Consider the following 14,087-nt stretch of genomic DNA (forward strand, 5'->3'; position numbering starts at 1 on the left):
ACCAAAAACAAAAAAGTTTAAGTTTTTTTTTTATATATATATATTTTTTATTTATTTATGATAGTCATACAGAGAGAGAGAGAGGCAGAGACACAGGCAGAGGGAGAAGCAGGCTCCATGCACCGGGAGCCCGACGTGGGATTCGATCCCGGGTCTCCAGGATCGCGCCCTGGGCCAAAGGCAGGCGCCAAACCGCTGCGCCACCCAGGGATCCCCAAGTTTAAGTTTTAAAAGCGCCACAGCCACTCAAAAGCTACTCAAAGCTCATTCTGACTGAAGGGTTTGGTCCTTATCAATTAAAATACCCTCGTTAACTCTAGAGCTCTTTGCCAGACTGAAGGAGTTCAACATTAGCTCACTGAAACCAGCTAACCCCCCTCCGCCCCACCCCAGGTTAAATTCTTACTGGTTCACTGTAAATAGCATCTAAGCTTTATTATCATTTCTTCTTTAATAATTCTCAACTTGCTGTGTGTGAATAGTCCACATGATTGTTACTTGCTTTTGTGTACATTATCAGTTTATGGAAAGTTCTAGAAGGAATAAGACGGCTTCTAGTTTTAAGGGGACTTCCTATGTGCTCATTCTGAGCAGCAGGAACGGGATATGGGCTTGGCAGCCTCTTGCTTGACCACTTGGTGTGAGTTTGGCTCCTTTTTGATCAAGACTGAAGCCCCACAGTTCACCATTGGACCAAGCACATCTCAGGCACTCAATAAATATTTGATTAATTGAATTTTAGGACAGAATTATAGCAGGGATGTATTTGGGCTGCTCTTCTGGTTAACCTGTATCATGTTACTTTAAACTATTTCTGGGTGAGCCCAGGTCATGCTCCCATGCCTACAGAGCACGCAGATATCTTCCTGGAAGCTGAGGAGATGGCTTCACTGTCTAAAACTAGGAAAGTCCTCAATAGGAGTAAGGGCTCCAGTCATACCCAGAAGGCATCACCAACATTGACTTTCCAAATCTTCCAAAGGAATTTCCTTCCACTTTGCCAGTGGTGCTAATGCTACCATGGGATAAAGAACCCATCCATAGGATTCCTACATCTGATCACATGCAGTTTATAGTTCTAGTTTTTAATGAGATCAGGCAAGAGTGACAAACAAGTGAGTCACTGAGACAAACAGGGCTGATCTCTGTAGTTCAAAGATTCCAAGAACCATTCAGAGCATGTTTATACATAGTGGGTAGTACATGAAACCAATTTTTTAAAAATAGTCCAGGACCACATCTAGGTGTTCAGAGGTGGCTCTCCAATAGAGGCCACACGGACCTTCACAGTGCAAGAGATACATGGCCAAAAATCTGGTCACTGTAGATTTAATAGAATTTGCCCAAATGTCAGGTTATTATGCTTCTACACAATCTGTTGTATTGTTTGCAGACAGCTAAGGGATCAAAATGTTAGCATCACCAAATTTTTTTCAGTCAATGCAATGTTTGAAAATTTAGGAGTACTGAGGCACCTGGTGGCCCACTCAGTTGAGTCCCTGACTCTTGACTGCAGCTCAGGTCATGACCTCAGGGTGGGACTGAGCCGCAAATTGGGCTTCGAGCTGAGCATGGAATCTACTTGGGATCCTTTCTCTCCCTCTGCCCCTCCCCACCCCACTTGCACACGCATGCTCTTTCTCCCTCTCTCTCTAAATAATGATGATGATGATGATGATGATGATGAAAATGTAGGTGTAAAATGTTTCCAACTCAAAAACTGAGATTTACTGAGCACCTAGTATGTACCAGCCACTGTGCTCCACACTTTTATATGCATCAGCTCTGCTAAAACTAAACCAGTAGCCTCATGAAGAATCATTTTTAAGGTCATTTTAAAGATTAGAAAACTAAGGCTCACAGAACCCAGGTCATACGTTAGTGAAAAATAAAGCCAAAATCTCTAACTTCCATTCAAGGCTGCCTCTGCAACCCAGCTTGTCCCTATTCTGGTGTCTCTGTGTGGAGAACAGGACTCTTTCTCCTGAGCCCCAACCACCTGCCAGGACCAACCCACCCAGCTCCATTGGCAGAGGTCCTGACAGCATGGGGATCCAGATGCAGCAGCAAAATCCTAGAAAGTTCTGTTAGGTTCAGGATGTACTATTATGCAAGGCTGCCTAAACTTAAGAATGATCCAGGTCATGATGAAGATGACAAATTATTAAGAAAGGCTTTTCTAGTCTTTAATTTTAAAAAATACATACCATGTCCTTAATTCCAAATCAAACACATTCTATTTGATGTCTTTCACACAGAAAGGCCCAACATGGACCCTGATTTCCTGAGTTTATATCAGCCACAAGGAAGCAGAGTACAAAACAAAACCACCACACACTCCCTCAGGGGCCTCCACACTGGATCCTCTGAGAAATTCCAAGTAATAGCAAGAGCACCTTTTCCCACCATGGGCTAGGCTTTGGGATGGGGCAGCTTGTCAACTGTGCCTGATGAACTATTCCACAAGTGCCCACCAAGACATCTTAAAATTTAAGTGTAGCCTGCTAAGGACTTCTGTACCTAAGGACCCTTTCTGTCCTCCCTCTCAGGGGCACGTAACTGTCACCCTGGCAAAAAAACCATTTCATGTGGCAGTGCTACCCCTGCCTCCAAGGAAATGCAAGGAGAAAGCAAATTCACATTTATCAAGTACTGTACCACAGACTTCTACATGTTCTTTTCCTAATAACCTAATGCCATGGGTTTTAAAACTTCTTAAGCAAACTGATGCCCAGGGAGGTTGAGTGGCTTGTTCATGTGACTCTGTAGGCCCTCCTGGCTGTATTGCAATGCTGAACAAAAGATGGGGAAAAACAGCCAAGCCAGGAGTGTTTCAGACATGGTCACATCTTCATCACGTGGTATCCTACAGTTACAGCACTTCTATGAACAGCAAAATGTCAAATTTCCACTGCTTCTTTTCAGTCTTCAAACAAATCTTTCAGAAATTCTGAAACCATTTCATAGGATTAGCTTATAAACCCTTTTAAGTATCCACTTTGCATGTGCCAAAAGGCCCTCACTCTCTAAAACCCTGCAAGCCGTGAAGTGGGACTGGACACAGTGGCAGATACCATGAGAGAGGGAAGCAGCAGGTGCTATGGGAATCCAAGGACCCTTAACCAAGGGCAGGTGGTGGACAGCAGGAGAAAGTATCAGGAAAAGCCTCCTAAAAATTGGGCCTGTAATGAGTCTGAATGCATGAGCGTGCCCTTGATGGATTACAGTGGGAGGAGGAAGGATGACTCCCGGAGCAGGTAGAGCCTTCGAGAAGGCACCACACTACACACAAGGAGCTACACCCATTCCTGTACTGCAGGGGCCTAAGGTCTAAATCTACAGGAAACCACTGGGAGCTTTTAAGTAGAAGAGGCAAGGTCAGGCTCCGGTCATCACAGCAGAGGTCATGGTGTGGGCTTTGGAACAGGGAACACCAAGGTTTGCATCTGTCTCCGCCATCTGACAGGCATTTGACCATGGCAGTGACACAATGTCACTCATCTATGACACAATGTCTCTCATCTATACAATGCTACACTTCCCAGCGCTGCTGTGGAGATTTCATGAGATAATGAACCAGTACCTAGCCAATCCAAAACAGAATCTCTTGGGGCGCCTGGTGGCTCAGTCCATTAAGTTCCCGACTCTTGGTTTCGGCTCAGGTCCTAATCTCAGGGTCGTGAGATCAAGCCCCATGTCAAGCTCCATACCGAGAGCAGAGCCTGCTGGAGATTCTCTCACTCTGCCCTTCCCTCACCCTCCCCCCACTTGTACTGTAAATAAATAAATAATATCTTTAAAAAAAAAAAAAAAAAAAAAGGAAATTCTTGTAAAGATAAATAGAAAACAACCACAGGCCCACCTTACCTGACAATGGGAAGTTTGGTGAAGGGCACTGGAGGCAGGGTAGGGCCACCCGGAAGAGTGAGGAGCTCCATCGTCCCAGGACATTTGCATGTGTAGTTCTCTAGGCTTTGAGTCACATCTTTCTTTTCTGAAGAGAAAATTTTTAAAAAGAAGGTTAATTAACAAAACTTAGGGGGCTCTGGGGTTTTTTGGGAGGGAGGTTGAGCAAAATAAAATTCTTAATCGAATCCATGACAGTCCATTGAGTCCAATCTTCTGACAAATAAAGGGGCATTGATCGTAAAAGACAGAAAGAAGTTCTTGCCACTTTATCTACATAATCACTAGCAACAGCTCCATTTTGGGGACACGGAAAAAAAGGAAGTTATTGTCTTATACAAGGTTTCATTTCCCAAGAGAATAAATCCTTACCAAATTCCAAGAAAGTCAGTAGGTGCACAGGACTGAAGAATCGGTGTATTTTATTATCTGACAAATATTTCTCCAGAAATTATGAGGTACAAGCAAAACACCAGGCCCTGTCCCCAAGGAGTTTAGTCCATCTATATAGCAGATATTTAAGAGAATAATTACAAGTCAACATTTTGGTACAAAAAGAAAGCTTTGTGAGATCTGACTGTTTTGCTGTGCCCTATCCCCCATCCGTTCCCTAGGAGAGAGGGAAAGAGATCCAGGGAATGCTTATCGCTCATGATGCACACACAGACTTCGCACAGACTTCGTAGGACTCCAAGGCTCAAGAGCTCTGGAGCACGCTACACACCTCAAAATGCCTAATTACTCAGGAAGGTGGGCATTACGATGCCCTGTCGCAAACAGGAATGCTGAGACCACCCGAGTTAAAGGGCTTCTCAAGACCTTGTGTTGGCGGGACGCCTGTGGTCTCCTCACTGGTCCCTTCAGAAGAATGAAGGGAAAACAGGAAGGTGGGGGTGGAGGGGGAAGGGAGCTCACACCACCTGCCTCTGTTTGCTCTGCCATGGACTGCAGGGAAAGGTGGAGGGCTTGAGGACAGGGGGACACCTTGGCCTCAGAGGGACACCTCGGGAGCACACCCATCCAGTGAGGCCTGGGGCAGTAGAGTCAGACCCACGTTCAGAGGAATGGCTTGTCCCTCCAGTGGGAGGCACAGCTGGTTAACGACACTCAACCTCTCTGTGCCAACTGGGATGGAAAGAGGGAAAGCAGTGGAAAGCAGTGACTGGCAGGCGGGCACGTGGAGTGCAGTGAGATGGGGAGACCTGAGAGAAAGGTGACAGGGTTGCCAGAGAATAGGCAAAGACTGCGAAGTGAGGCCAGCGCTCCTCGAAGACTGGAGACCGGAAATAAGAAATATCCAGGCGAGGACACACATTTTCACTGGGAAGCTGCTGCCACAGGCATCTCCTGTGTCTGAGTGTCATCCTTGGGGGAACACCAGGGCAGGAGAGCAACCGGAATTAATTCTGCATATGGCAAAGTAATGCTAATCTGCAAGATGAACAAAATTTTTTAAATAATGAAATTGTCTTCAATGCACAGATGGTGAATCTCCTGAAGGGCTCCAGCCGACAGCGTGCAAATGACCTAATCTGCCTAGTGTTACATGCAGGTCTAGGTGCCTTAGTAAGTTGAATTACGCCCTCTCAGTAAGCTCTGCTAAAATGAAGATGGAAATGAATCTACTCGTGAAGCTTAGTTCCACCTGCAAGGCTCCTACGTTCCTTGGCTTAGGTTGGCTTTCCCACAGAGAAAGTAAGGTACGCCGTGAGTGCCAGGAGGTAGGCTGAGCAGCTGCAGGCTCCTCCTGCTAGGCCAGGGAACCCCTGGCCTCTGTGTCCCCACTCCTCCTTCAGGTCTGGTCATTCTCCACGTCAGGAAGGAACCTGCTGCAGGCACCACCAGGGCTCTGCAGAAGTCAGGGCAGTGGGTGAACACCTCAATATCCACTTGTGCTCCCTGTTAGCGGGGCCCTCCCCACCAGCTGTGCCAGGTGGCTCCAGTGAGACTGACCTTATCCTTATTCTCCAGCAGCTGAAATGCTACTCTTCTGCTGAGGTGGAAGGTCACCTGCCCCAGGACCCGGGGAGATGTGGGGATGTCCTCAGTTCCTGAGACGACTATCAGCAAACTCTCTGCCTCTTACCCTTCCCACCACACTCATATCCAGAGCATCTATGCCTTCTGGAGCTTCTGATCCAGAGTAAAATGCTTACGTCCAATTGCTGGTGTGCCCACCCACTGGCAAGGTCCCACCGACCTTTCTCCTCACAGACGTGAGCATCTGTTCCATGTTGTTGCCCAGAGTTGTTATTTTATCGAGGATTACAAAATGGTGACTCTGTGATTCTTTAATTTCTCCGTACCTAAAACCTAGAATTTGTCTATAAGGAAGGGTTTTTTTCCTCATCAACCAGTTGGTAACTCTGAAATACAAATGATACCGTAAAGAGTGTTAGTGAACTGTTGAGGCTTTCCCTGTAATTTTTTTTTAAGATTTAATTTATTTATTCATGAGAGACACAGAGAGAGAGGCAGAGACACAGGCAGAGGGAGAAGCAGGCTCCCCGCAAGGAGCCCAATGCGGGACTCAATCCCAGAACTTCAGGATCACGCCCTGAGTCGAAGCAGACGTTCAACTGCTGAGCCACCCAGGCGTCCCAAGGTTTTCCATGTATTTACTGGAGTAAAGAACTACCTCCAGTGATGACCAGAGTGTTATATAGGACTTAGGATCATTACAAATTGGTAGATTTTTACATATTTGGTATTCAATTGATTGCCATTACACTTTTTTGATATTCAAACACCCTATTTTTGGCCAGTGGGAGTCATGTGTCCTTTAGATAAGGCCCCATTATTCATCAACAGCTTGCTCTTTCTAGCTCATTTTTAGTCCTAGACCTGGAATCAAACCATTTCTCAAGAAGCCCTGGATCCTTCTAGTGTAAAATAGTGTTCAGAGATCAGAATCTGGAGGCCGGGGTGCTCATCGCTACTAGATTCTCATTGCCTCTCTAGGTATTGACAAAAGAGTCAACTTAGAAAAAAAAATTTTTAGAAAAATAGTAACTTATTTTTCCTTTAAATTTTAAGGTTTATCAGCTAAAAATACAGTTTACTAGACTACAAGTTCCTTAAAGGGAGAGAGTCTTATCATCTTTTCTGTTACCCCTTAACTTGTTAAGAGTGCTCAGAGGACAGAAGGTGTTAAAGGATCTAGGTGTTTGTTGGTTGGCTGACCTTACTTATTCAAAAAGGCAGAACAGAATCATTCTTTGTTCAAGAGTGAAATAAGCTGAGTGAAGTAAGTCAGTCGGAGAAGGACAAACATTATATGTTCTCATTCATTTGGGGAATATAAATAATAGTGAAAGGGAATATAAGGGAAGGGAGAAGAAATGTGTGGGAAATATCAGAAAGGGAGACAGAACGTAAAGACTGCTAACTCTGGGAAACGAGCTAGGGGTGGTGGAAGGGGAGGAGGGCGGGGGGTGGGAGTGAATGGGTGACGGGCACTGGGGGTTATTCTGTATGTTAGTAAATTGAACACCAATAAAAAATAAATTTAAAAAAAATTAAAAAAAAAAAAGAGTGAAATAAAAGAGGGAAGCTTGAGCCTGGGTGGCTCAGTCGGTTGAACAGCCGACTCTTGATTTGGCTCAGGGCATGATCTCTGGGTCCTGGGATCAAGCACCGCGTCAGGCTCCACACTGAGCATGAGGTCTGCTTAAGATTCTCTCCCTCCCTTTGTCCCTCCCCCACTCACTCAAGTACACGCGCTTTCTCTCTCTCTCAAAGAGTAAAATAAAAGAACAAAATGAACACACATCCTCTCTCCTCACAGGGCAGAGCAGCAGCCACAGAGTCACCAACAGGTGTCCTGCAGTCAGGACAGTCTGCCTATTAACCCTCGGGAAACTGCAGGGATGCCCCGGGTACCATCCATCACCCTCACCAGGGCCACTCCTTCCCCAGGTGCCCCTTGGCTGGGAAAGCACAATGTCGCAAGTGCTTCTACTTCCACAAACAAGGGCAGAAATCAGCGTCTGAGGTGCTCCACCACTCAACGACTGCTTATGTCACAGTTTCCTCACTCATCAAGTTACTGCTTCCCTGTCAGTTTTTTCAACCAGCCCTGAATTCACTCACCCCTGCATTCATGCCTTCAACCTGCATCGAACATCCACTGCATGCCCATGGCACTGAGCTGGACTCCTCCCACAGAAGTGCTGTGGGCTTGACGTATAAGGTGTCCACTTCAGTGTCAAAAATAGAACGTCATAATTTCTCGTAAATGACTTCACAGAAGCAGGATCAGAGTCTGGGAAAAGAGCATGTAGGAAACCTGATTTTGCTAAGGCTTCATAAAGAAGAAACAACATTTGGTCTTTGTCGAGGGCCACAGGAGTCCAGAAGCAAACGCCATGAGTGCAGTGCTTGGAGGTTTTGCTACATTATAGGGGAAAAAATGACAAGGATAAGCACATATGGCTACTGAAGAAATCTGATGTCCGAGGTCCACCAGTGGGGGGTGAGGAGAGTAAGGACACAGAAGGAACACTAATACAGCATTACAAGCTGTTATTTATGTAAGAAAACCTGGCAGAGAAGCTGCCTACAGCACGTGTGAGAGGGAACAAGCTAAGACGGTTAACCTCAGAAGGGGTGACAGGTGCAAGCAGCAGAGGGGCTCCGGAGGAAGACAGCAAAGCTGTAAGTGCCTCTGGCTACAGTGGGGACAAGACCCTGGCTTTGCAGGACAGCAACTGCCAAATATTTCACACGCGCCTCACATGTGTGTCCCCCTCTCTGTGACGTTTGGTGCGGGGACTTCACTGCTGGCAGAGTAGGATGAACGCAGGTTTGCCAGGCAGACAAGGAAGGCTCCTGTCCAGGGAAGGAAAGTAGAGATGCTCAGAGACAAGAAAGAGCTGAGGGGAGAGGAAAGAGGTGGCGGAGTCTATGTAGTTTGTCCTTCCTGCCATTAGCAGGGACCAGTGCTGTTTCAGGACAAACTCAGAGCTACCTAAATATGTGCAATCATTGTCCACAATTACATGTTCTGAGCACTTACCATGTACCAAACATAGTAGTAGGTTCTCAGACTACAGAATCTATAAGGCAAGAGATATGGTATATAGCAGAACTTCAATATATTTTATCCAAATAGGATGCAATCATCTCTCACAAAATTCCTGCCAAAAAGGGGGAGAGGGCGGCATCATTATCCCCCTTTTGAAGGTGATAAACAGCTCGGTGACAATCTGGGCAATGTGTCTGTGAACTGATATGAAATGCCACCAAAATAACCATTAATTTTCAAGTGTAATATTAACATTATGGTCATACGAGAAAATGTCCTTTTTTTGCAACGCATACCAAAGAACAAAGGTATGAAATGAAATGATATCTTAGGCTTTCTTTAAAATAATTCAGCAAATAAAGAAAGCAAGAGATGAAGTAAATGTATAAAGATCTTACTAACCATTGGCTGGTGATTGGTGTATAGGAATTCATTTTATTATTCTTTCTACCTTTATGTTTGAAAATGTCTCACAGAAAAAATATTTAATGAGTCTGGAGAGATAAAATGATTTGTTCAAGAGAGGAACAGAGTTGGGATTCCAATTCAAGACGACAGCGGCTTCCTGCCCCCCACATAGATCAGGCTCGACCACCAAAACTCGGTGTCAGGACAACACAAACAGAAGAGCTCAAGGTCACAGTGGTACCAACCTGTGTTCCACATGCCAAGCTGGAATGAAGCTTGTGATAGACCCAAACATTCTCATAAGCATATGATTTGGTCAGAGGGAAGTGATGACTCCTTAATTTATTTCACTAAAAATCAACTGCCTTACTCTGCTCTGGCTGCCATAACAAAAATACCATAAGCTGGGTGATTTAAACCATAAATCCATGTTCCTCACAGTTCTGGACCTGGGAAGCCCCTGGTGAGAGCCCACGTCCTGGTCTGCAGCATGCGCCTTCCCACTGTGCCCTCACACAGCCTTCCTCTGCACGTGTGCACAGAGAGAAAGAGGTCTCGTGTCTCTTCCTATCCTTCTAGGGCATTAATCCCACCAATGAGGGTCCTACCCTCTAGACCCAGTGTATACGTGATCACCTCCCAAGGCCCTTACCTCTAAATCACACTGGGGGTTAGGGCTTCAACATATGACTTAGGAGGGGAACACATCCATTCAGCCCCTAACATCACTATAAATTTTGTCCAACTTTGATCAGAATACCCAACAACTATGGCAGTCAAGCTAGAGCACCAAATGCCCTCGAGAGTTATTCTTTGTCCCAGAAATTAAAGAAATCACGCAAGAAGAACATCTGTAAAGAAAGCCTAATTGTCACCTAACTATATTATTTCTTATAGAAGCAGAAAGTATGATCACCCAAATTTTTTACCGTAAAAAGAACCACAGGCCATTTGCCATTTCAGGAACAGACACTGGCATAAAACCAGCACATCATGATTTCACAGTTTAGCTATTTGTGTTCCTTCTAAGTAATAATCTGAGACAACCATTTTAGCAATAGGTCAGTTATGATAGTCTAAATAGGTAAAGAATAGAAAAAAGTACATTTTTTCTTCCAAATATGAAAAAAAAAAAACTAAGGAAGAAGAAAATAAAAGAATAGAGAGTTTTAGAGATGTGGCCTGATACTATTTGAAATTACACTTTTAGAATCAATTCTGATGCCTCCAGTTACAGAAATAAAAACCAAGTTCACCTTGGAACTGCTTTCCTAAGAATAGTATTATTTATCTTTCAACATTATAATGCTGAGATTTCTTGGGGGTTCCCAATAAGCAGGCCCCTTTTGCCCACCTCATTTTTAAATAACTGAAAACAAATAGAAAAGATAAAGATGAAAGGTCATCTTTATCAGTGATAGAGCCCATGTTGAAAGACAGGATATGGTTTCTTAGAAAGTGCAAGTCCTCACTGACAAGTGTCCATCCATGAACAAATAAACAAAATGTGGTCTATATATAAAAGGGAATATCATCTAGCCTTAAAAAAAGGAAGGCCATCGTGACCCTGCAACAACAGAGATGAGCCTTGAGGGCATGTGCTCAGTGAGGTAAGCCCATCACAGAGGGACAACTACTGCATGGTCTGACTCCTAGGAGGACCCCAGAGCTGTCCCGTTCATGCAGACAGAGTGGAGAAGAGTTACCAGGGCTGGGGGTACAGGATGGGAGTTAGTGTTTAATGGCACAGAGCTTCTATTTGAGAGGAGAAAGAGAATCCTGGAAACAGGTGGTGGTGGTGGTGACTGCACGACAGTGTCACACATACAGTGCCATGGAACTATACATTTAAAATAGTTAAAATGGTAAATTTTATGTTATGTGTATCTTACCATGATTAAACAAATCAATGAAAACCGTAACGATGATATTAGTGCATGCCAGGTGTGGCACGGGCCCTGAGACACACAGCTGTGTGGGCGTGAGCAAGGGCGCCACAGTCCAACTAGTCTCTCCACTATTTAGGAACAAAGAGACTTGGCCAAGCAAGCAGATATGGGTGCTGGTGGGGTGGTGGGGCCAAGAGCAGGAAGAACAGGGGCCTCAGGGCTGGGGGCACTGCAGAGATGTCATGTGGTATGGGAGATGCAGACCAGTGACCACAACACCCCAACAGAGAGCTTCAGACACACCAAGTCTGAAGTATGGAGGAGCTGCCCAGAAGGACAAAGAGACCCAAGATGGCTGGATGGGGACAAGGCAAGTGCACAGGAAGAAGTAGGGTCCCAAGTGCCATGATAATCACCATAGAACAGAGTGTGTGGGTGCCAACAGAAGACTGGAGGGCCTGTGCACAACATTCTGGGAAACACAGAGGTCAAGGGCAGAGAGAAAAGGAAGCAGCAGAAAATGAGTTTGAAAAGAAACAATGCTAAATGTTCGGGCTGAGACTCAAGAAGCCAAAAGATGAGTGTTTGTGCAAGAAGAGAAATGGGGGTGAATGTGGCACAGAGCCCAACGAGGACACAGAATGAAAGCCATCGTCACTCCTGGGGGGTCAGTGGCACGTGTCCCCATTGAAGGAGACTCTGGCAGGCAGGGGAACCCAAAGGCAACCATTCACGAACTGGCAAGAACTGAGAAGGTGGCGCCAGCCCCCAAGCCAGGAGTAGTGTGCAGACTGCATCCAGGCAGTCTGCAGAAAAGCCAGGCTCCGTCAGGGACAGCCACCTGCACTGCCGTATGGTTAGATACTAACACTTACCCAACAGTGAAATGCTATCACCACCCCACTGCAGGATCCACGACGGGATACCTCATTTCTAAGCTCACGCAGCTCATGAGCAAGGCTGGGTCTCTGAGCCTAGGCTTCTGAAACCCAGTGCTCTTTCCACCATATGGAGTGACTTCCTTGGGCATCACTGTGCCCATTTCACAGAGAGGGAATCTGAGGCTTCAGAAGGCCATGTGAATTTCCTGGGCTCGATCTGTAAGTGGCTAAATTACATTCAAACTCAGAAGAGATAAGTTCAAAGTCTTTGTTTTTTCCATTTTGTCACACTACCCACCCACACTGCCCCATAATGTGAAAATATAGAGGAAAATACAGATATCTTGAAACAGCCAATCCAACATGTCCAGCAAGGTGAGCATCTTACAAAGCAAGAAAAACCAACTTAGCTTTTCTTCATTCTGCATATACATCCATGCAGAATAATGGTCCAACTACAAAGGTCAAAATGGTCTCATGTGTCACCACTATAAAGATTAACGATCTGTCCAAACAGCAGATATTGAATAAGCCCTGTCACATCCCAAGAAAACAAGCCCTTCCTTAACAGACTGCTGATGGACGTCGATAAAACTGCCATGAGCAGCTGCCTCCTACCCGCATAACTCCGTTCTCGTTTCTCACTTCATTTACATAGTGGCAAGTCAGGGACTCTGATAAGCAATCATTCGAGTACACCAGGAGATTAAATATTTTTCCTTGTTCTTTCCAACTATGTACACATGTTCTTCCAGGTGAAAGGCAATTATGTTAAGCCACTAGCTCGTTATACCACCATCCACTTAAAGCACTACCTAGAAAATATTTAAGTATCTCTAGAGATCTCAATAAAACACCCCAAAGGGGAAATTATCTTAAGAATAAAGACTTAATAAATAATTAGAAAGAATCATATCTGTATATCCAATTATGAAGTAATAGAAAAGCTACGGTACAGTAACAGTGCAAACTTACACAATCATTAACAACGAGATTTACAAAGAGTTTGCAATAATATGGAAAATTTCTGTTGGAACACCCGGGTGGCTCAGCGGTTTAGCTCCTGCCTTTGGCCCAGGGTGTGATCCTGGAGTCCCGGGATCAAGTCCGACATCGGCCTCCCTGCATGGAGCCTGCTTCTCCCTCTGCCTGTGTCTCTGCCTCTCTCTGTGTCTCTCATGAATAAGTGAATAAAATCTTAAAAAAAAAACAAAAAAAAAAGGCTTCTAAAAAAAAGTTTCTGTTATGTGCAAAACCAGGATGCAAAACTATATTTATAAAATAAATTCAGTTTAAAAATAAATCCAATTTAAAAAGAATAGAAAACAATACCAAAAAAACTACACTGAAATGTTAAGTGTTGATCCATGCAGGATTATACATAATGTTTTTTCTTTTTATGTTTTCCAAGATTTCTAAAATGAGTATACACTATTTGTACAATAAAATTAGTTCAAAAATACTTAGAAGTGAATTTTCAAAAGCAGTTTTATAAAGAAAAGCCAGGGTTTGTTTATAACTGCTCCTCATGCAAAAAGAAGACAGCATCCTGGGGCATCCGGTGGTGCAGCTGGTTGGGCATCTGACTTGATTTCCACTCAGGTCATGATCTCAGGGTCATGGGATTGAGCCCCACATTGGGCTCTGCACTCAGCAGGGAGTCTTCTTGAGTCTCTCTCTCTCTCTCTCTCTCCCTCTACCTCCCCACTGCCTCTCTCTAAAATAAAAGAAGGAGGAGGAGGGGGGAGGAGAGGGAAGGAGAGAGGAGGAGGAGGAGAGGGAGGAAGGGGGAGGAGAAAAAGAAGAAGACGAGGACAACGACAGCAGCACCACCCTGAATGCTGTTCTCCACAATGCTCAGAAGTGCCACTGCAGCAACTGACATTTAATGGGGACTGACCACATGCCTTGCACTGTGTCTAACACTTTACATATACTATCTCATTAAATCGTCCCCAAAAGCTTACATGAGGGAGC

At 44.9% G+C, this 14,087-nt stretch overlaps 1 protein-coding gene across 1 annotated transcript in view; it reads right to left on the reverse strand.

Annotated features, from left to right (window-relative positions):
* Window positions 1–14,087, reverse strand: part of TRAPPC9 (trafficking protein particle complex subunit 9) — a 544,505-nt gene that overhangs the window by 438,363 nt on the left and 92,055 nt on the right. Inside the window, exon 10 of the mRNA XM_072774632.1 lies at window positions 3,868–3,994. Within this exon, the coding sequence (XP_072630733.1) occupies window positions 3,868–3,994 (127 nt within the window). The remainder of the gene's footprint in view (window positions 1–3,867; window positions 3,995–14,087) is intronic.

Source organism: Canis lupus, chromosome 14, assembly GCF_048164855.1.
Source record: "Canis lupus baileyi chromosome 14, mCanLup2.hap1, whole genome shotgun sequence".
In the NCBI taxonomy this organism is placed as follows: Eukaryota; Metazoa; Chordata; class Mammalia; order Carnivora; family Canidae; genus Canis; species Canis lupus.